General features: G+C 41.9%; 1 protein-coding gene across 21 annotated transcripts in view; it reads right to left on the minus strand.

The window, feature by feature from the left end:
- The window catches only part of LOC144326360 (far upstream element-binding protein 3-like), a 359673-nt gene that overhangs the window by 152293 nt on the left and 184272 nt on the right, over positions 1–23108 (minus strand). For 20 of the 21 annotated variants that reach the window (XM_077922908.1, XM_077922914.1, XM_077922904.1 and 17 more), the window contains 3 exons: positions 17162–17260; positions 15104–15208; positions 474–576 (listed from right to left, as the gene is read on the minus strand). In XM_077922908.1, the coding sequence (XP_077779034.1) occupies positions 474–576; positions 15104–15208; positions 17162–17260 (307 nt within the window). The remainder of the gene's footprint in view (positions 1–473; positions 577–15103; positions 15209–17161; positions 17261–23108) is intronic. The other variant, XM_077922900.1, reaches the window with a different exon arrangement.

Raw genomic sequence — 23108 nt, forward strand, 5'->3', positions numbered from 1 at the left:
TATATGCTGGAAGCCACCCAGAGGGGCTGGGGCAACCCAACCACATGGGTGGGGTACAAATAAATTACTACTACTAAGATTTGTAAGCTGCATTGCACTATTATCCTGAACCTTTGTATTTTCTTAAAACCATTTATAATTAATTTATTATTATTATTATTATTATTATTATTATTATTATTATTATTATTATTATTATTTTAAAGAAAGAATCTTGCTTTCTTTTTAGCGAGTGGGGGAAAGCCATAGGTCCCAGGTTCAATTCTCAGCATTTCCAGGTCGGGCTGGGAATGCCCTCTGCCTGAAACCCTGGGGAGCTGTTGCCAGTCAATGTATAGACACTAATTGAGCTAAATATACCAAAGGTTTGATATAAGACAGCTTTCTTAGGATGGAGAGAAAAAGTGGTTGCCAGCTGAGAGTTGTACACTCAAAATCAGACAGACCGTTGTTTTTTATAACAGCCTACAAACCTGGTTTAAACTGAATCCTAACACCAGCATCATTCTGGATCTTCTTTATCATTTCCCCATTTCTTCCTATGACGATTCCCACGGCAATCCTCGGCACAGAGACCTACCAGGAAGAGAAAAAAGCAGTAAGAGGGACAAGGAAAAGTTTCTTACAGTCCTTTTTTATTTCAAATTCTACAGAGAGAGGCTATAGAACCCAGCCTCTTGGATAATGGAATTGTCCCAAGTGAATCTCCACCCCCTTCTCTCCCACTCCCTCATTTGTCATCATCATCATCTCCTCTACAGATGCCACTTTGAGCTCTTTGCTCTCCTACTTTTAAGACTCACCGGGTTCCAGGAGATGGTGGGTCTGAAATGCTTTCTAGTGACAACTTGTCATTCAGCTGCTGCTCCGGCTCTGCCTGCTCCTCCTCTCCCATTATTTCCCACCTTTTCCCCTCATCTGCCTCTCAGCTGTGACCTCCTGCAAACCACTGTTGTAAATCTATACTGCCTCCTCTTCCTCCTCCAGGAGTGTCAGGCTGGGAAGGTGGTCTCCACCATTCCTCTTCCCAGTCCCTGACATCACCCCCCTCTCCAGAGCTCTCCTCCTCCCAACCCAGTGGTTTCAATTGGTTGGGGTGGCATGTATAGAACACCCTTTGCAAGTCTGATGCATGGGCATGTTCTGCATACTCCCATGAACTTTCTCCAGGTCCATACCCCCTTCCACACAATCAGGGATTGCCACTTCTTTGCATCCTGGACTCTAGAATTTGCTCTACTTCACACTCTTCCTCTCCCTCTACCATGGTGGGAGGTGGAGGTGCTTGTCTAGGTGCCTGGTCAGGGTGTGCAGGCATGACAGGCAACAAGACTGATCTGTGGAAGACGGGGTGAATCTTCATGGATACAGGCAATCGAAGCCTGAAAGTCACAGGGTTGATCTGGTCCACAACTTCAAACGGGTCCACCCTCTGTGGGTCCATTTTCCTGCATCTGCCCTTCTGTGGCAAATCATGTGTCAACAGCCACACCTGATCTCCCACCTTAATCTCAGTGCGAGGCTGCCAGTGCACACCAGTCGTTCTCTTATAGGCCTCTTTGGCACAGTCCAATTGCTCTTTCAGCAAACTCTGTATTGCTGAAAGTTCTTCTACAAAGTCTTTTGCTGCAGGCACTGACAGGGTGTCAGTTGGGGTTGGGAAGGCACAAGGATGGTATCCATAACTGGCAAAGAAGGGAGTCTGATGCACAGAAGCATGGAGAGCATTGTTGTATGCGAACTCCGCCAAGGGAAGCTTGGAAACCCAACCATCTTGTAGATAGTTCACATAGCAAAATAGGTACTGCTGCATCGTGGCATTGTTTCTTTCTGAATTCCCATTCCACCTTGAGAAGCTGCATGAGCTTCTTCCAGAACTGCAAGGTAAACTGTGTTCCCCTATCAGACACTGTAGTGAAGTTAGGAAATTTCAGTAGACCAAACTTTGGTCAAGTAAGAAGCAAAGTATCATGGGAAGACCAAAGGCCATTAGGATTTATGGGGAATGTGTTTTGTTACTTTAAAACTGCAGACTACCAGTCTCTAAATGTGTGAGGTTGCTTATCTCAGGAAGGAACTTCTCCAGGTTGATTAGTGGTCTTCTGACACCTGGTACCTAACTCATTCACACCCAAACAGTGTTGTTATCAACCCTAATTACTCTGGGAATGTGCATCTGCTGAGTATCTGAGGAAGGGAGGAACTCTTTGATCCAAAGTCCTGGGAACTAACGAGCTCAGCTGTCACAAGTTAAAACTATTAGCCAACTAGCTGACCATTGGTGAATTTAAACATAATCAAGAATTTTGATTGGGTCTGAGTTCTGTTTCCACGTGAGGTTTTGAAATAAAGATCCTAAGGACGGACTGAGAAAGCGCGCTCTGCAATCCGCCCTTCTGTCAGCTTGCCACCTTGCTGACAGTCGTCTTGCTGCATTGACATTTGAGTCTTTGTAGTGGAGATTCTTCCTGCCTTGGAGATGCGGAGCCATCTAAGGACTTTGAAACCATTCTAACTTTGCCTTTGTTCTTTTATTGTGAGTATACTAGGTAGCCATATTCTACAATGTTTTTGTTTTACCTGTTTGAAATGTATAAGAGATGTGCCTGCTTTAAGTATGTTTAATCTTGTTTTTTAAATTAAATTTTAAAAAGAGAACTTTTCCTGTCTTGTGTGCCATTCTGAGGGAAAGCCTAAGTCCAGCGCCTGACCAATCCGTCACGTACTATATTTGTCGAATTTCTGCCTGCATTTTGTGCAAGCGACTTGCAGGGTGGGGCAGCCGGTAAATAGGAAGCATAACCTTCTCCCTTGGTCAAAACAAAAAAAATTCCTTCCAGTAGCACCTTAAAGACCAACTAAGTTAGTTCTTGGTATGAGCTTTCGTGTGCATGCACACTTCTTCAGATACACTTCTTCAGATACTTCTTCAGATACACTTCTTCAGATACTTTTTCAGATACACTTCTTCAGATACACGTCTCCCTTGGGTTATGACTTCTGGTGCCCTGGTACAGGGGAGTGGTGGCGGCAACTACCCTTTTTTGATGTGTTCTGTCCTGTAAAAAGTATATGCTGCCGGCCACTGTTCCTTTAAAGCTGATCCAGCTGGATGGTAGGACAGGAGAGGGAGGGGGCGAGTGGCCGGAGCATTACTACAGACACTATCAGTTGAGGGAGTCTGTGCAACCTGAATACATGATCTACAAAGAGCTGAGCTGTTTCTTGGGCTGTCAGAAGCCCCTTACAGGGCACGAAGTGCACCATCTTGAACAGATCTACCACTACCCAGATCACTGTCTGCTGCTATGATTTAGGCGGATCAGTGAGGAAGTCCATAGCTATGGTTTCCCAGGGCCCTTGCAGGGAGGGCAGCAGTTGTAACAAGCCTGTTGGTGCCTCTCTTGGTCTCTCTGTTCACTGTTCACTCTGTTCACTGACATGTCTCACAGGCTCTCACATGCTCCTTGACCTCCTCCCTCATCCTTGGCCATTAGAACTGCTGCACCACATGGTATAACATCGTGTACTGCCCAAAGTGTCCCACTGTAGGGTTGTCATGACACTGACGTAGGACCTTGGCTTGGCGGTCTCCTGCTGGGATGCAGAGAACCTCTCCCTCTATACAATAGGCCATCCTTCTCTTAGAAACCATCTGCTTCGTTGCTGCCTTCCTGCAGCACCATTAACTTGCCTCTGGTGAAGGCATCCTCTCTTGTTAGCTACTGGAAGTTTGTGACTTCCACGATTGACCCAGCTGCTAGCTGTAGCTGTGCTGACTCCAAGGTATGTTCTATACACTGGGGCCAGCTCAAAGTCTTGATATTCCGGCTTCCTGAAGAGAGCATCTGCTTTTTGATTCCAGTTACCTGACACATACTGGACTCTGAATTCAAGCCGAGCAAAGAACTGTGCCCAGTGGATCTACCATTGATTCAGGCAATGCGTCATCTGCCAATACTCCACATTAAGAGTCTGTGCACACCTCCACCTGGTGCTGTGCCCTTCCAGGAAGTGCCTCCACACTTTGAAGGCTTCTTTGACAGCTAAAGGCTCGTTTCCCCAGATGGTGTAATTCTGTTCTGAAGGGTTCCATTTTCTAGAATGGAAGATGCACAGGCATAGGGTCCAGTTTTGGTCTTCCTGCAGCAGCACAGCACCTACCACTCTGTCAGAGGCATCCGTTTCTACGACAAATGGCCTGTGGATGTGCAGGGGTCCAGGAATAGCTGCTGTAGTCCTGTGCTGCCAGTCACAGCAGAGCTCAGTGGAAGGAGAAGCCAGCCAACCACCCAAGTCTCAGTGGGTACTTGCCTGGAGGCAGAGTCCATATACAAGGTCTAATCCAGTTCTAAAGTCAGGAGTATATAAGTTCAAGTCGTCTGATAATCTGGGGGTCAAGAAAGCCAAGGGTCCAATGTCACAAGAAGCAGCAAGATCTGGCCATGAATGACGAATGTTCTTGCCAGCAACTGACAGAGGCTGGAAAACCTTCTTAAGAAAGCTGGAGCCAGCTGGTTCTCATCAGGAGCAACAAGGCTGATCAGCAGCAGGTGGAGTCACTTCGCTTTCTGCTCCTTCAGGCTGCTGCTCACCAGGTGAAGCTGACTCCTGGCCCATGACACTATCCCCTGCCCCAATAATTGGTATCATTTGGAAAAAAACATAATTTTGGGTAACACATTCATTTTTATTACTGACATCCTGTCGCTGAGTGATAATCTTGACTTATTCCAAATTTCCAAATCTCTTTGATTTCTTTCCAAATTTTAATGTAATTGTCCTTAAATAGATTACTATTTTTATTCGTTAGCCAGATTCCAAAGTATTTAGTTTTGTTTACTATTGCCAATCCTGATATCCTCTTAAGTTCTTCTTTTTCCTGCATAATCATATTTTTTGCTAACGTATTGTTCTTATTTTTGTTTAGTTTAAATCCTGCCGCTTTACCAAATTCAAGAACTCTTTCTATTATTTATGGAACACTTTCTTCTGGATTTTCGGTGGTTAAAATCAAATCATCTCCAAAGGCCTTTATCTTATGTGCCTTCTTCCCTACTGTTATACCTTTTATATTTGGATCTTTCCTTATTGCAATCATTAAGTGTTCATTAAGGGGTGAAAGAGTGCAGCCTTGCCTGGTCCCCTTATCAATGTTGAATTCTTCAGTTGTCTCATTGTTGAGGATCAGTTTGGCTCTCTGCTTTCAATATATTGCCTCAATACCCCTGCTGAAGTTTTCACCGAGTCATGTTGTTTCTATATATTTTTCAAAAAATTCCACGATACGTTATCAAATGCCTTCTCCGCATCTATCAGCATCAGTATGGCCTTTTTATCGGATCTTTCTTCCAAATATTCTAGTATATCTATTATATTCCTCATGTTATTGTGCATGTTTCTACCTGGTAAGAAACCCGCCTGATCCACGCGACGGTCACCTCCTGACTGGATTATTGTAACTCGCTCTACGTGGGGCTGCCCTTGAGACTGACCCAGAAACTCCAGCGGGTGCAGAATGCCGCGGCGAGACTCCTTATGGGGTCTTCGCTGCGAGATCATATTCATCCGATACTATACCAGCTGCACTGGCTCCCGGTAGAGTACAGGATCAGGTTTAAGGTGCTGGTTTTAACCTTTAAAGCCCTATACGGCCTAGGACCCTCGTACCTACGGGACCGCCTCTCCTGGTATGTCCCACAGAGAAATTTGCGGTCTGCAAATAAAAACATCCTGAAGATCCCAGGCCACAGAGAGGTTAGGCTGGCCTCAACTAGAGCCAGGGCTTTTTTAGCTGTGGCTCCGATCTGGTGGAACACTCTGTCACAAGAGACTAGGGCCCTGCGGGACTTGACATCTTTCCACAGGGCCTGCAAGACAGAGCTGTTCCACCAGGCCTTTGATCAGGCCGCAGCCTGACCCCCTCCTCTGGCAATCTGCACAGAATGTTGCTTAATGGTTGCCATTAATTTGATTTTAATTAATTTTATAATGAATGTTTTTAGAATGTTGGATTATTTTGATTGTTGTTAGCCGCCCTGAGCCCAGCTTCGGCTGGGGAGGGCGGGATATAAATAAAAAAATATTATTATTATTATTAATGTATAATTTCATTCAAAATCTTTTTAATCTGTTGGCAAGAATATCAGAAAATATTTTATAATCGTTTTTCAATAATGATACAGGCCTGTAATTTTTGATTAATGTCGGATCCACTCCTTGCTTAGGTATCAATGTGATAAATGCATCTTCCCACGATTTTGGCATTCTTCTTTTAAGATTCTGTTCAATACTGTTTTCATTGGTTCTGCTAGTATGTGTTCTAATTTCTTATAATACGCCAACGGCAAGCCATCCGTACCTGATGCTTTCCCTGTCTTTGCTTTGGAAATTGCTTGTTGCACCTCCATCATAGTTATTGGAAGGTTTAGTTGTTCGACTTTTCCAATGTCTATCCTCAGAAGTTTATTCTGTGCGAAGCATCTTTCCATCCCTTCTTCATCTTCCTCTTCTGCTTTATATACTGTAATTTTCTATAATAATTTGCATTTCACTAATTACTTTAGGGTCTTCTATTTTCCCATCTTCTTTCAGTTTCTCTATTAATCTCTTTTGTTTTTTCTTTAATTGCCATGCAAGTAACCTGCCTGGCTTGTTGGTGAACTAAAAAAAAAGTGTCTTAATTTTTAAATTTTTTGTTTAATTTCGTAGTTCTAAATCATGGAAAGCTGTGTTTGTAAAAACTTTTTTTTTTAAGGTAGCTCCTTTTTTGGATTCTTGGCTAGTTCTTTCTTGTTTTCCCTTATCTCCTCAAACAGTTTTTCCAATCCCACCCCCCTCTTTTATTTGAATTATATTTTGTTGGATAAAGTAGCCTCACATTACTGCCTTACTTGCGTCCCATACAATATTAATATCTGTTCCTTTATTCAAGTTATTATCAAAGTATTCTTTTAAAGTTACCTTCTCCTTTTCTAATATTTTCTCATCATTAAGAATGGATTCTTTAATTCTCCATCTTCTTGATATTTTCCTTCCTCCCATCATTTCCAACGTAACTGGATTATGGCCGGATATTGTTTTTGAGTGGATTTTGGCTTTCTTACATTTTGATAATTCTTTGGATACCTATATTGCGTCTATTCTCCCCACCAAGTTTTTTTTGCTTCTGAGTGGTGTATGAATTGCTTTTCATTTGGGCGTTTAATCTTCCATATGTCCTGCAGATCAAGATTTTCTACTAGTTGCAAAAAATAATGGTAGTCATCCTTCTTTATTCTCCCGTCTCATGTGTTGTTCTATCCATCTCCAAAGAAGTGACTCCATTTAGGTCCCCCATTAGTATGATGTTTTCATCACTATATTCTAATAATTTATCCTCCATTTTTTTTTAGAATTCGTCTTTTTGTCATTTGGCGCATATATTCCCACTATAATAATTTTTTGTTTTTTAACCCTTATTGCCATCATTCTTCCTTCTTCATCTTTAAATACATACTCCGGGTTTAGCTTTGGAGTTGCATAAATGATTAACCCTCTTTTTTTAAATCACATCTGAGGAAACAAATTCATCACCCAGCTTTTTATTAATTAGCACCTTTCTGTATTTTCTAGTTACATGTGCCTCTTGCAGACATATTATATCCCATTTACTTTTTAAGAGATGTTCAACCTTGTTTCTTTTTATCTTGCTATTTGACCCATTAACATTCCACAAAAATTTAAGGTCCATAAGTTGTCAGTTATCAATTCCTTTATTTTGATCAATTGTGTGTTATTGTGTAGTGTTCGATTTAAAAAACCCCTTCTTACACCTCCTTTTCAGCTAACATCTTGACTTTTCCTCTCCTTCAGTATCACCAATTAAATTAAGTGTGCAAGACAGACAAGAAAAGAGGCTTTACAAATGAAATCTCATTACGAGACAAAGAGTTATTACAAAATAAGACAAAAGTAATTTCTAAAGTATATGAAACATTGTTGGACTGGGAGGTTAAGGACGAACAAGTAAAAGAGGTAATGATTAGATGGGCTATGGATATAGGTAAAACTACTGAATTATCATGGGAAAAATTATGGAAAGAAAGTTGGAAATTTACGGCTTGCGAAGTGATAAAGGAAAATCTGATAAAGATGTTTTATAGATGGTATTTAACACCAACCAAAATATGCAAAATGTATAAAACAAAATCAAATCTGTGTTGGAGCTGTAATCAAGTAGAGGGGACACTCATACATATGTGGGGGACATGTGATAAAATCAAAGGCTTCTGGGATATGGTGTATGAGGAGCTAAAGAAAATGTTCCAACAAAACTTTATTAAGAAAACAGAAGCTTTTTTATTGGGGATACTCAATACAGATATAGCCGGGGGGGGGGGGGGGATCCTTTATGTCACAGGGACCACGAGAACATTAATTGCCAAAAATTGGGGGGGGGGGGGGGAATAACACTGACAAAAAAAAGAATGGCAAGATAAATAATTTGATAACATAAAATTGGCCAGATTGACAAAAGCTATTAGGGATCAGCACAAAGATATCAAAAAGACTGGGAAAAATATAGAGAATACCTTAAAAAGCAGTGCCCTCAAATTAATACTTGGACTTGTTTCGATTAACTTCTGCAAAATAAATTAAAGCATGTAAATCAAAAAAAACAAAGAAAAAGAGGTAATAATGAATTAAGAAGGAAACAGTTTACCAAAAACAAAAAGGGAACCGTGTTGAGGATGAAGGAAGTCAATTGGAAGAAAAGAAGAAATGAAATATAGTATCTATATTGCTGTCCATTTGTTTGTATACATTTCTGTAAGTAACTATGTTTTATTTGTAACTCTTTGTTTTTGGTTCATTTTATTTTTGTTTATGTATTTTTATGGTGGGTGTGGGTGTGTCGCAAAATAAACTAAAAAAAAGTCAATAGTATTGTTTCAAGCTTTCTCTGCTGGGCTCGAATTCACCTACGACTTTAGTGCACGGTCCTCTCCACAATTCTCCATTATAAATCCAATAAAAGGTAGTAAAGAATGGGTTTCAGTTGCTTTTAATCCAACTTTCCCATCGGCAGACATACTGTGTATCTAATGGAGTCACATAAAATTAATAACATTCTCACTTGCAAGTTGTTTCCATGGTGATAATTACCCAGAAGACAAGGATGGACTTCCTTTTTACTCCTCCGCCTAGCGCCGAATTCAGCCTAATTAGATCCATTAATTAATCTTCTTTATGTTTCTGTCGTCTTAAATGTAGTTTTCGGAAGATCTCTGCTGCAAGTAGGAGTTTGAAGCTTCACTCCCATGGAGTTGCAATACTGCCATATCTGCAGGCTCAATCACCGGTTCTTCCCCACTCCCCGTTCCTATCGGAACAGGGGTTTGAGGTTCGCAGGAGAGCTGTTTTGTGGACTGCTGGACCTCTCGACACTCTGAGGACACTCTCAAGGATTTTAGGGGGTGCGCCTCACCTTGGCACTTTCCCCTGTACCTCTGCGGGGCTCGAGTCTGTCAGACGATCAGACTCACACTCCTTTTTGCCATTCGCAGAAACCGGGAGCCTGGTGTGTAAAGATGATTCATTGCTGTCACCCTTTGTCTATTCACATTCCTCTGCTTTATTCAAGGTCTTACTGGGCTATAAATAACTCCCCAACAGAAGGCTGCTCCACCATTAAAACTCCAGGAATTATTTTCTTCAGCCCGCAGTTAGAGAACAGGGTCACATAAATAAACTCCTGCTAGATATAATTAGCAGTCCTTCGTTTTACCAAATTAGTCTCTTTTCCACTCCAGTCCAAAGATATTTTCAATATTGTCTATTTCAACCTTGGTTGAAAGGGGAAGGTATATAAAACCATTGTGAAACTCTTGGTAGAGTATAAATCAGTGTTTTCCCTTTCTTCCCTCATTATCAGGCAAACATAGTGACTACACACAATTTTTTCATTTTGCAAGGGGGGTCAAGAGAGAAATATATCATTTAGGAATCATTATAACAAACATTGCCTTGCCTCTCCCTCCCATTCCGGCAGCTGCAAGGATTTTCGTGCTTGTAAAAAGTCATTCAAATACCTTCATAGCTCAAGTCCAGTCCTTTCGGCAGCTGATTAATTGCAGCCCATTATCATATGCTGTTTCAGGAGCGCCCCTTAATTAAAGCCAATATTCCAAATTATTGAGGAACCGATCATAGATCATGCCAGAAATGGAGGTTCATCCATGACAGGGACACACTTCCCAGGTCGCACCCGTTCTGCCTTTCAAGTTGGATTAAGCAACACAGAGGGATACTGTGCACTCACCAGAACCCCCTGAGGAGCATTGCCAGGAATTTTACCTCATAAATCCTGGCTTTCCCCTGCCCAGAGGGCAGCAGAGTTCAACCATCATGGCCATGACATCAGGCCGGAAACCTCAAGCAGATGAAAACATTAGCAGGCTGGTCCTCCTGGTGGGTGATCTAAACGCAAGGCTAGGGCCAGATGACTCCAGTTTAGCAACCAAATACAGGTGAAAAATTGGGTTTCCTGAGACATCTAGACCAGAAGCCCGCCAGACCCCAGGGCTATCTAAGGACCAATATTCAAACTACGCCGGCGCCTGCCTTTTCAAATTTTCCAGGCAGCTAAGTTTACACATTCTAAATGGCCACACAAGAGGCGATATCCCTGTGGAATATACATTCCTGTCAGGGTCAAAACCTAGTACAATTGACTACATATTGGTCGATAGCGAATTATTAGCAAAAACTGAGCGATTAAAAGTGCTTCCATATGTAGAAGGGGATCACTTCCCATTACACCTGCAGGTATCATCCCTCAAAAACAAGACAATATTTCTTAAAACAATATACCCTGTAGAGATTATCGCTTTAGAGCACCCTGGATGTCGAGCTAAATGGACCCCCGCACTTGACATCCAACTTAAGGAGATTTTAGCTTCTGAAAAACCATATACACCTACAAAGGGCTCCTGGAGCAACCTCTATCCAGAAGATCCCCTTGTTGAATATGAGTGCTTGCTTCAACGCCTAAAACCCCACCTCTTTAACAGAAAACAGAAAACAAACCTTGATTTGATCAGACCTGCTTCCAGGCCAAGAAAACGTTACAAGCTGCCTATAAAGCTGCCCGGACAGCTGATAACGCTATTAGACAACAAGCCTATCTCTCTGTCTGCACTGTAAAAAAAGAATACAAAGCCCTAATAACCCACCAAAAATATGCCTGCAGCAGAAAATGCTCATCGACTCTAATTAGCGTGGCAAAGGGAAAAAAATCAGTCACTATTTTGGAAATTGGTTACCTCTGGCTCCCCCAAGGCTGTTTCCCCTCTATCCACACAAATCCCACCTGACTACTGGGTCTCCTATTTTTAAGCTATGTATGAGGATGTTGAATATCCCAGTCAGGAACATGAAATAGAGCAGCTGGCTAAATGGCCGGCAGTCTCGGAAATAGAAGTGAAACTGCATATAAACCAACTGGAAATGGCTAAAGCTCCTGGACCTGATGGCATCCTTCCAGAAATGCTAAAATCACAGGCTGACTGGTGGGCCCCTTTCCTTGTGAGGAGAATCAGAGCTTACAGGGTTAATAGCTGTTAAAGTTTGTGAGTCGTAAATCCTTTGACCCACTGAGTCTGCTGCAACGGCACTGCAATAAATTTGATTTATTGCCACTCTAACAAACTTCAATGGCGCCCATGCGCTGCCACTCTTCTCAGTTGCCGGATAATAGCAGAGTTCACACGCAGCATAAAATGGCTTGTCTGTGTCAACGTGGTGTCTTCAATAAATCAGCTCGACACCAGTGCTTCTAATCTATCACTCTTTATTTAGAAGCATAACAAACAGAAAAGAAAAACCTACAGAATCTAGCTGCATGTTCGCAGCTTTCTGCCGCTAACAAAAACAAAACTACCTTGCTCACATTCCCAGAAAGACTGCTATCCAGAGAGAGTTCAGCCCCCACAGAGAGCACAGATCAAAGGAAAATGCCCGGTCATGTGGGCAGTGCACCCAGTGAATCAGAATGTTTCCTGAAGTGTTAACTCTTGACTGTCCAGAACCACAACAATAGCTCTATGTGTCGTCCTGCCCACTGGGGATTGTTCTTTGTGTGTGAGCCAAGTGACTTTCGTTTTTGGTCTGAGAGTGTCAATCGTGCCAGCTTGTTCTCTCAGATGATTTATTTCTCTGCTGTAAATAAAACGCTTCTTAGATTAGGAAGAAGCTGTATATGGACTGTTATTTCTGGACCCACACAAGGCACACACCGCTGTTTGGGATACTCTCCCAGAAGCTGCGAAGTCCAGAGGTGCAAGGAAGCGTGCCGGACGTCCAGAAATCATCACATTCCTAGCCACTCTTTTCACTCATATAGGCAATACCGGCCGCATCCCAAGGGACTGGGGCACAGCCATAGTCGTTCCATTCTATAAAAAAGGCAACAGAGGGGATTCATCACCTTATTAAGTGTAATTAGCAAACTCTACACAAAGCACCTGCTGGAAAAAATCACAGAGTGGCTAAAGGATAAAGACATTCTGGCAGCAGAACAAGCGGGATTTAGACCCGGCAGGTCCACGCTAGATCACTGCCTAACGTTACAACACCTTATAGAAAAATATAACTCAGGAGGGCAGGCCTCACTATATGCAGCCTTTGTTGATCTAAAAGCAGCCTTTGACTCAGTTCCCAGAACCAGACTCTGGGACAAGCTTTGGCCCACTACCATCGATAGAAGGCTACTATATTTAATTCAGGTAGTACATTCAAATACGGCCCTTAGAGTCAGGTGCAGCCGGCTAGGGCATTTAACAGATCCCATCAAAACATTTAAGGGTGTTAGGCAAGGATGCCTTTTGGCCCCTTTATTATTTAATTTTTATTTAAATAACTTGGTAACCACTCTCCATAACCTTGACTTCCACCCTCCAAAGTTAACAAACCGGCATATCACGGCTCTGCTTTATTCAGACGATGCGGTAATACTATCCAGAACCCCCTTAGGGCTTAGGAGAGCACTAAGAAAATTAGCTGCCTATTGTGAGATGGAATGCCTCAAAATAAATTATCAGAAGACCAAAATTCTTGCTTTTGGGAAAAAAACAAAGCTCAGAAACTGGAAACATCAAGGCCAAAATTTAGAACAAATCTCGAACTATTTAGGAATGGTGGTCCAGGCATCAGGATCAAACAAAATTCATATTAACTCAAATGAGTGTGCCGGAGAAAGATCTTCAAATGCTATCCTTAAATTTTTTAGAACTCAAGGGGTTTTTTATGTCCCCACGGCACTAAAATTATATAAAGCCAAAACATTGGCACAGCTCCTTTACGGATCCTTTCTGGGCCCACCTCCCTCCTCGTTCATTCCCCTTGAAAGAGTGCAATCCAAACTCCTCAGAGCCAGTCTGGCTGGCAGACAGCAGTCTTAAACACTCTTCAGAAACTGGGCCCTGCTCCCCAAACCCTCATAACTATGGGCCTGGGCCAAGCTAGATCCGTGGTTAGGCAAAGAATCATGGACACAGAGAGACAACAGGACTGTATAAGGGTCCCCAATTATAAAATCATAGAAATCGGGAGATATGTAGCCACTCCAGCAACATATCTATTTTTCCTTGCATCCAGAAATGCAAGAAGGGCTTTCACTCTTCCTAGAAGCTCGGCCTTGCCCTCATCAGTTCTGGAAGGCTCCTATAGAAACGTCTCGTACTCAGAGACTTTGCGCCTGCCCATTAGGGGAAATAAGGAAGCCCCAAACATATATATTTTTAGATGTCCTTTTTATGCTGAGATTCGTAGAGACACCATTGATCCTTTGCTGAAGAGGCTTGCCAATCTTTCAGACAAGTCTAAACTTAATTCTCTCCACTTAGGTAGGCAAAGATCACAAGATGACCTGGCTGGTAGTCAGATTCTGCGCCCAGATTTGTAGGCACAGATCATCCTCTAGAATGAAATAGCTTACTAGGAAAAAAGCTGAAGTCACCCTTTAGGGTACCTCAGGGTCAATTTTTATGGTAGCCCAAATCTCAGTTGTACAGGTGTATGTACGTATATATCTCAATTTTAACTCATGAGCTATTGCTGCAATCTGCTCTAATTGTATATTTTATCTTTATGAACACTGTTTTTATTGTGTTGTGTGAGCTGGTCTTTGACCATAATAAATTATCTATTAGCAGGCTTTCACTCAGCCCTGCACGGTAAATAGCTATCAAGGAATCATGATCCCACGCTAGCTCCTTCGACAGCAAACTGAACTATGTACTGTACTCCATTACTGAGTTAGACCCCTGCTTCAGCTTAATTAGCTTTCATGTATTTGCAGGTTTCTGCTGCGGGTCCTGGGACATGGAATAGAGATGAGCCATAATTTGTTGTTCAACCTCAACAAAAAGGGTATTGATTAATTAGTAAGGTAATCACCCAGCATCTGGCGGCTCCTTCCAGAAGATTAATAACTAAAAACACACGCTCCTGGTCTGACAAAAAGTCATCTTGCCTCACCTTCAAAAACATTTCCATGTTCGCTTTCAACCCAAGCAACTCAGAGGTCTGTCCACTGAACTTCAATGGGGGAATCGGTGTGTGTGTGTGTGTGTGTGTCTCATTGACCGTCTCTGGGTTTCTCCCACCATCCTGGCCATTTCTGCATGTTGAGAGTTGACAGCCATTGTTAATTGTTCTACGTGTGCTCTCAGCGTTAAATTTTGTTGTAAAAGGCATTGAAATTGCTACTTTCAGTTATCAGTCTTGGCAGCCTGCACCCTGGGAGCTCCTGCCCTGTTTGTCATGATTTATGACTTAACTGGCAATTAAAGAGGACTTGGGACAATCTGTCAGAGTACTGTCAGCGGCTCCAGGCTGGTTGCCCAGGAAAGCATCATTTTAAATAAATGAGTAATTACTTCAGCCTCCTAAAGCTGTGCAAATATGCACAATATGCATGTATGCATGTATAAATCAATAAATAAAATAACATAAAACCATCTCTCAACTTCACTTTTTTCCCTAGGGAGAAGATTCCTGTATTGCAGGGAATTGGACTAGATGTCCCTTTGGGTCTATAACATATAAGATAAATCCACACCTCTATGCTGCCTCCGCCCATTCTGGAAGTGAATTCGTTGCGTATGCCCCTGAAGTCTGCCTGGTCTTTCTCTCGAATGATCTCCAGTACCATCTCTCTTGCTTGCTGTTCAAATGCAGAAGGAGGAAAACAGGTTGATGACTAGTTTTGTTAGATCCCCACAAAAAAAAAATTATCCTTGCCTCTTCAGGAAGCATAATACTACTTGCACCTCCTGCGGTCTCCAGCAACAGGTATTAGAAGCATACTGCCTCTGACAGCAGAAGTAGAACATAGCTGCTGGAGTTAGGCAGGCCCAAGGTTCTCCAACAAGCTTCATGGCTGGGGTGGGGAGTGTTTTGGACCTGGGGCTCCCCTCACCTAAGAATATATGAAGAGCTGTGCTGGATTAGGCCAATGGCCCATCTAGTCCAGCATCCTGTTCTCACAGTAGCCAACCAGATGCTTGTGGATGCCTGCAAGGAGAACCCAAGCATAAGAGCACTCTCCTCTCCTGCTGTTGCCAGCAACTGGTAACTCCTTGCCCAACACTTTTGTCCAGCACACCACACTGGGTCTCTTTCAACTGTATTGCAATTTCATGAAGAGCCAACCACCTGTCTCCTTAATCCTTGCCCATCCTGGCTAATAAAGGCAAGCCAGGAAGGGCTGGGCGATGGGCTCTGCAGGGTGCTGAATGCTTCCCTCTGTGAGGGAGACTTCCCAGACCCGCTGAAAGAGGCGGTCATTAAACTGCTTCTTAAAAAAACATCTTTAGACCTGGCCAATATGGCCAACTATCGCCCAGTCTCAAATCTTCCGTTCTTGGGCAAGGTGATTGAGCGGGTGGTTGCTGAACAACTCCAGGCACGCCTGGAAGAAGCAGACCATTTGGATCCCTTCCAGTCGGGATTCAGGCCTCATCATGGGACTGAAACTGCCTTGGTCGTGTTGGTTGATGATCTCCGGCGGGCTAGGGACAAAGGTGAAAGCTGCTTCCTAGTTCTGCTGGATCTCTCAGCGGCCTTTGATACCATCGACCATAACATCCTTCTGGACCGTCTAGAGGGACTGGGAACTGGGGGCACTGTTATACAGTGGTTCCGCTCCTTCCTCCTGGGCCGTGTCCAGAAAGTGGTGTTGAGGGATGAGTGTTCAGACCCCTGGGCTCTCACTTGTGGGGTGCCTCAGGGTTCCGTTTTTTTCCGCCATGCTTTTTAATATCTATATGAAGTTGCTGGGAGAGATCATGAGAGGGTTTGGGCTGGGTGTTCATCAGTATGCGGATGATACCCAGCTCTACCTCTCTTTTAAATTAGAACCGGTGAGGGCGGTGAAGGTCCTGTGTGAGTGTCTGGAGGCAATTGGAGGATGGATGGCGGCTAACAGATTGAGGTTGAATCCTGACAAGACAGAAGTACTGTTCTTGGGGGACAGGGAGCGGGTGGGTGTGGGGGACTCCTTGGTCCTGAATGGGGCAACTGTGCCCTTGAAGGAGCAGGTGTGCAGCCTGGGAGTCATTTTGGATTCACAGCTGTCCATGGAGGCACAGGTGAATTCTGTGTCCAGGGCAGCTGTCTACCAGCTCCATCTGGCACACAGGCTGAGACCCTACCTGCCCGCAGACTGTCTCACCAGAGTGGTGCATGCTCTGCTTATCTCCCGCTTGGACTACTGCAACACGCTCTACTACTGCAACACGCTGAGTGTTGAGCAATAAAATTGCTGCCAATTAACTTGCCCGCTTCTAATTTACAGCTTCAGATAACGGCTGGCAGGGCTTTTCTGGCAGCCTGACAACACCCCTCCTCACCAGCAGCGCAAGGATTTGCACTGGTTTCCTTTCCTTTCCTTGACCAAACTCTATTTGAGTGGGTTACCAATGTAAAGATGGTGTGTGGCAGATGCAAATGGGAAAAAGGACTGCTTGGCCCATATGCTTGAGGTACTCCACCCTGCCACCATCATTGTGTACATGTGTGAGAGAGAGAGACAGACCGACAGCAGTCCAACTGTGCCATTATTGCAAATCCTCCTAATGTTATATCAGCATAATGGCAAATCCTCTTCGATACATACCTGTACTTTAAAAACGTCTCCAGTAATCCGGAGAGGTTTATCTACTCCAGTTGGCAAAGGACCGTCTTGGATCATAATCATTTTCACGCCTGTTCGTTCCTGCAAAAGTGCCAATGGCAGTGCAATGGGGAGAGAAAAGAGAAAATGCCACAAAAAATAAATGAAAATGCCAAAACAGACAGAAAGGCTATGAAAATGGTGGGGAGTGGGGGTGGAAAAAAGCAGGGATAAGCAATAGGAACTCCCCTGGAGCTTTGGACTTTCATGTAGTTACCGTAAGTGACATGGCTTGGCCAGCTTTTCCTGATAACTCCATAAGCAGAAGGCAAGTGACAGTAAAACGAAAAGGGGGGTGGGGTGGGGAGAGAGGAAGAAGCAGGCAAGGAATTTTTGCTCTACCACCCTCTCCCACTTTCACTTTGCATTTAAATGCTTGTGCTCATGGTGCATTCATATAATTGTGTATCAATCACGTATTGTTTTTGACTAAAAGCCGTTACAAAACCTGCAAATCCAACAAAACCTATTAAGAAAGATCCAGAAATAAACAACCATTTACAATAAATCAAATTAATCAATCCCCTGCACAATCTACAGGATTGCCTTTTATGGGACTAGCACAAATACTTTTAGCGGCTTTTGCAAATAAGGCTGTTTTATATGTAACAAGTGGGTCACAGTCAGATAACAGCCAACATATTTTCACTTCAGGGGTCTGTCCCTGTAGCAGTGCCAACATCTGTTCCAAAAATCTCTTTCTGGGATTTTGATAGAGCTGACAATGGGGTATGTAATGGGGAAGGTCTTCTACTTCACCTACCCCACAAATACAGAATCTTAAATGTCTTGGAGCTTTCCTATATCTTCCATCTAAGACTGATGTGGGCATTGTTTGAAAGCGGAGAGCTGTAAAAGCAGTTATCAGGGAGGCAAAGGTAAGTGTCTGCAAATATTGGGCTCTGGTGCGGTTAGATTTCAGCAAATGGTACCAATGGGAGAATTTTGAGATATAGATTAAAGATAAATCTTGCTCATTATCCTGCTTATAGATCCAATTCCTGAGCAGTCTTTTAACTCATGGGAATACAAAAATGTCTTGTCAGGTTTTTTGAGACTAGCAAATCTTGTGCTAGCTTGGCCCAACCACCCTTCTGCCATTGGTCTTCCAGGCAGTGTCTAGGCAAACGGTCCTCTGACATATCCGGGACCTTTTTATACTACGAAAGAGCAGCCATCTCCGCCCTAGTTTTTACAGACACCATGCCTGTCTCTGTCCTGAGGAAAGCAGCCAGGGTACCTGGAGGTACTGCCAGCACACATTCTGGCACACTTCCAGGTCTTTCAGGTTGTTGTGATTTATCCCCCAAATTTCAATACCATACTGCATTTGAGCTACTAGTTTCCCTAAATAGCCTTTTAGGGCTGGAATTACCAGCCTGCCACCTTTAGAATAAAAAAAAGTCAGTATAGCATAGGCTGACTTCTGTACTGTTGCTATTATGTTTTGTAGCTGAAGTTTTCATGAATTTTTCTCATCAAAGGAGGGAACCTGATCTACTTTGTTGCCACCTAGATTTCAATTAAACTTAGGGGTGCGTTTGCCAAAGATAGTCACCTTTGATTTTGTGTAATTTATTCTGAGTTTCTCTGATGGGCAAAACTTGTTTAGTTTTTTCAGGCTTCTCCTCATCCCTATTCTATTCAAAGATAGTAATACAATATTATCTACATATATCAGAATTGCTGTTTTATGATTCCCAATTGAAGGAGGAAATTGATCAGGGTGGTTTAACTTTGTTACAATATTATTAATATAGAGGTTAAATAAGAGTGGTGCTAGCAGACAACCTTGTCTGACTCCTTTATTAGTACTGATTTCCTTCGTCAACCTTCCATCTGTACTGATCCTTAGCCTTATGGTTGTATTAGTATGTAACTCCGGTATTAGGAGTACAGTCAAACCTTGGTTCTTGAAGGGCTCCATTTTTAAACATTTCAGTTCCTGAAAGCCAAAAATCCAGAAGTAAATGCTCCAGTTTTCTAACATTTCTTGGAACTCGAATGTCCAACGTGGCTTCCACCTGAGTGCAAGAAGCTCTTGAAACCGATCAGTTGTCAAAAGTTTCCAAGTCAAATGGTCTGCCGGAATGGATTACATTCAACAACTGAGGTTTGACTGTAACAAACTTTTGTAGATGTTAGTCCTCGCAAGTTTACCCCACAGAAGATTCCTATTAATTGTATCAAATGCTGATACGTCAATAAACGTAGCAAAAAACCGTTTGGAAGGAAAACTAGTGTATTTATAGATTAGATGCTGCAATACAAAAAATTGATTGTACTGTGGCCCTTCCTAAACCCAGCTTGTTCCTGATGCAATATATTGTTTTCTTCCACCCAACTTGTCAGTTTGTGAAGAAGGTAGTGGCTATATATCTTAGAGCTGATATCCAATAAGCTAATAGGCCGATAGTTCTGGGGGCTATGTTTATCACCTTTCTTGTTGATTGGAATGATTACACTCTGCTTCCAGCCCTCAGGGAAAGTGCTAGTACAGTTTATATACAAAAATAATTTTGCTAGAAGAAGAGACCACCAATCAGAGTTGTTCTTCAAAACCTCTGATGGGATCATGGTCTCTCCAGGAGCTTTATTATTCACTAAAGCACCTATAAGATCGCTTACTACTTGTTCTGAGACTGGGGGCCATTCTGGTAACAACATTAACCAGTCCTGAGTAGTAGTTGGTCCATTAGGACAGCTGTCACAATCACTTTCAAAGATATTACTGAAGTAAATACACCAGGTATTAGCAGAGATGCAAGCATCTAACATAGGATTAAAACCTGTGTCTGAGATCAAATTTCAGAAATGTCTATCATTTCTATCCAAGGCGGGCATTCCCAACTCTTTCCACTGAATAATCATGAATGACCTCCCCCCCCCTTAGTAGTCCCTTATAATTTGAATGATAAAAAGCAAAAGTTTCCAAATTACCGTATTTTTCGCTATATAGGACACCCTTTTTCCCCTCCAAAAATGAAGGGGAAATGTGTGTGCGTCCTATGGAGTGAATGCAGGCTTTTGCTGAAGCCTGGAGAGCGAGAGGGGTCGGTGTGCACCGACCCCTCTCGCTCTCCAGGCTTCAGGCAGCTATCCGCAAGCCTTCGGAGCCCGGCGTGAGTTCCTGAAGGCTTGCGGGAAGCAGCCTGCAGCCCGGGGAGCGCAGCGCCAACTCCCGCTGCGCTCCCCGGGCTTCAGGCAGCTATCCGCAAACCTTTTATTTTTATTTTTTAATTACCATATTATTTGGCCATTCTTTTTCTGCATATGTTTATCTTTTTCAACGTTTTCAATACTCTCAACATTTGGATTCAAAAATTCATAAGGACATAATTTGATTTTTGTGGTTTGCTGACTTGGTGGATTAGCCTAATTGGTGGCAAGAAGATAAGTTTTTATTTTTCTTCAACAATAAGAATTTAAGATTTTGCCTGAAATACTGTCGAAAATTGGAAACTGTTAGCCATTCAAGAGGCAAGAAGATTTGTTTTGGGGTCCTTTGGGTTGTAAATTGAATATATAATTTAAAATTGGGAATATTGTTGGGAATTGGAAGTCAGTAGCCACGAAAGTGGTAAGAAGATTGCTCCCACTGACTCTGGTGGTGTTGGGCCCCTTCTCTCTCTTTGTATTTGGGTACTCTTTCTATTGTTTGATATTGTATTGTTTGATTTTTGGGAAGGAATCGGAAGGGCCTTGAAGGGAATGTAATCAAAATGACTAATTTACAGAAGAAAGTGAGTGGGAGAGGAACACCGATGGAAAGGAGAGGCTCTAAACAGGAACCAGATTTTAAAGGAGAAATATTGAAAATGTTTGCCGAAATAAAAAATGATATAAAGCAAAGTGAAAAGATTATAGAGACTAACTTAGAACAAGTGGATAAAAGGATTGGACAGATGGATAAAAAAGTTGATGTAGCAGTAAATGAATTGAAAGGGCAATTAAAGGACGTAACTAAGAGAACACAAACTTTAGAAGAGGGGATGAAAAGGACAAAGTTGGAATTGAAAGAAGTGAAAAAAGAGGAGGAAAAAATTAAAACAGGGATGTCGGAAATTAATAAATCACAGGAGGTGTGGGATGTGGTTGCCATGAATGAACTCAGGCAACGAGAAGTTAACCTAAGGTTAAGATCTGTGCCGGAGACGCAAGGTGAAAATATTAAAGAGAAACTGATAGAAGGGATAGCACAATGGTTGGAGCTGCAGACAGAAGAGGTGGCAAAAGCAGTGCAGTGCAAAACGCATTCCGAATGAAGGTAAGAACAACTAAGCCAAGGAAATTTCCAGGTGATTGTTTGATTACATTTAAGGATAGAGAAATGAGAAATATGATATTACAAAAGAATAGAGAGAAGAGATTGAATATTGAAGGGAATTACATAATTATCTTTAAAGACATCCCAATCAGGTTGCTGAAACGGAGAGACCCATATAAACCAATGGTGCAAATTCTCAAGAGAAACAAGATAGAATTTAGATGGGAATTTCCGGAAGGAATCTCCTTTTTCTATAAAAGCAAGAAACACAGATATACGAACCCAGAGGAAACAAACAAATTTCTGAGAAGATACAAGGAGTTAAGAATAGATGAAGAAGAAGTAAGAGGTGCAGAAGCAGGAGCAGGAGGTTCGGAATTGGAGGAGGAAGAAGACAGAAAAAAATGGAAGAAGAAGAAGATGAAGAGAAAGAAAGATTATAAAATTTGTAATAAAAAATAAAAATTTTAATAAGAGGTTAAAATGGCGTTGAAATTATGGACTTGGAATATTAATGGGATTAACAATAAAAAAATGGAATAAAATTGAACAATATTTGAAAAAGAAAAACTTAGACATTATATGTTTACAAGAAACTCATGTGGCAAGAAGACATAGAAAAGTTTTGATTAATAAAAGATTAGGAAATGAATTTATATCTTCTGACAAAGACAAAAAGAGAGGAGTGGTATTGTATATAAGAAACAAAACTGAAACTCAGCAAATTTTCAAAGATGAAGGGGGAAGAGTTATTGCAGTCCAGATCAAATGGCAAGGAGAAAAATTAATAATTGTTGGGATCTATGCACCTAATGGTAATAAGACTGATTTTTATAAAAATTTAGAAGAAAAATTGTTTGAATATATGGACCAAAAGATTATAATAATGGGAGATATGAATGGAGTGGTGTCAATGGAAATGGACAGACTGAGAGCAACAGGGATGAGTAAGGATGGAAAATTACCTAAGACTTTTTTTCCCGATGACAAAGAATTGTAATTTAATAGACATTTGGAGACTTAGACACCCGTTGGGATAGGAGTTCACATTTCACTCTGAGTCAAATCAATCAATGTCAAGAATAGATCAAGTATGGGTATCCAATGCATTAACTCCGAGAATATTGGATATTGAAATTCAACCAAGAGTAATTTCGGATCACAGTGCAATAAAATTTGAAATAAAAGGATATGAGGAAAGAACCTTCAGATGGAGAATTAATGATTACCTTCTAGATGATCAAAAAATCATTAACAGGGCACCAAAGTATTTGACAGACTATTTTGTAAATAATTGTAACAAGGGCACGAAAATGAAGACAGTATGGGATGCCAGCAAAGCTGTGATGAGAGGATTTTTTATCCAGCAGAATTCATTGAAAAATAAAAGCAGAGAGAAAGGAAAAAAGGAAAATTTAAAGCAAATAATGGAGAATGAACAAAAATTAATAAAAAAAACCTAACAATTTGAAAATAAGACAGAGTATAAAGGTTTTGCAAACACAATTTGCAATGATAATAAATAAAGAAGTGGAATGGAATATTAAAAAAATGAGACAAAGGAACTTTGAATTCGCTAATAAATCAGGAAAATGGCTGGCGTGGCAGATTAAGAAAAGGAAG

The sequence above is a fragment of the Podarcis muralis genome, chromosome W (genome assembly GCF_964188315.1).
Source record: "Podarcis muralis chromosome W, rPodMur119.hap1.1, whole genome shotgun sequence".
Lineage (NCBI taxonomy): Eukaryota > Metazoa > Chordata > Lepidosauria > Squamata > Lacertidae > Podarcis > Podarcis muralis.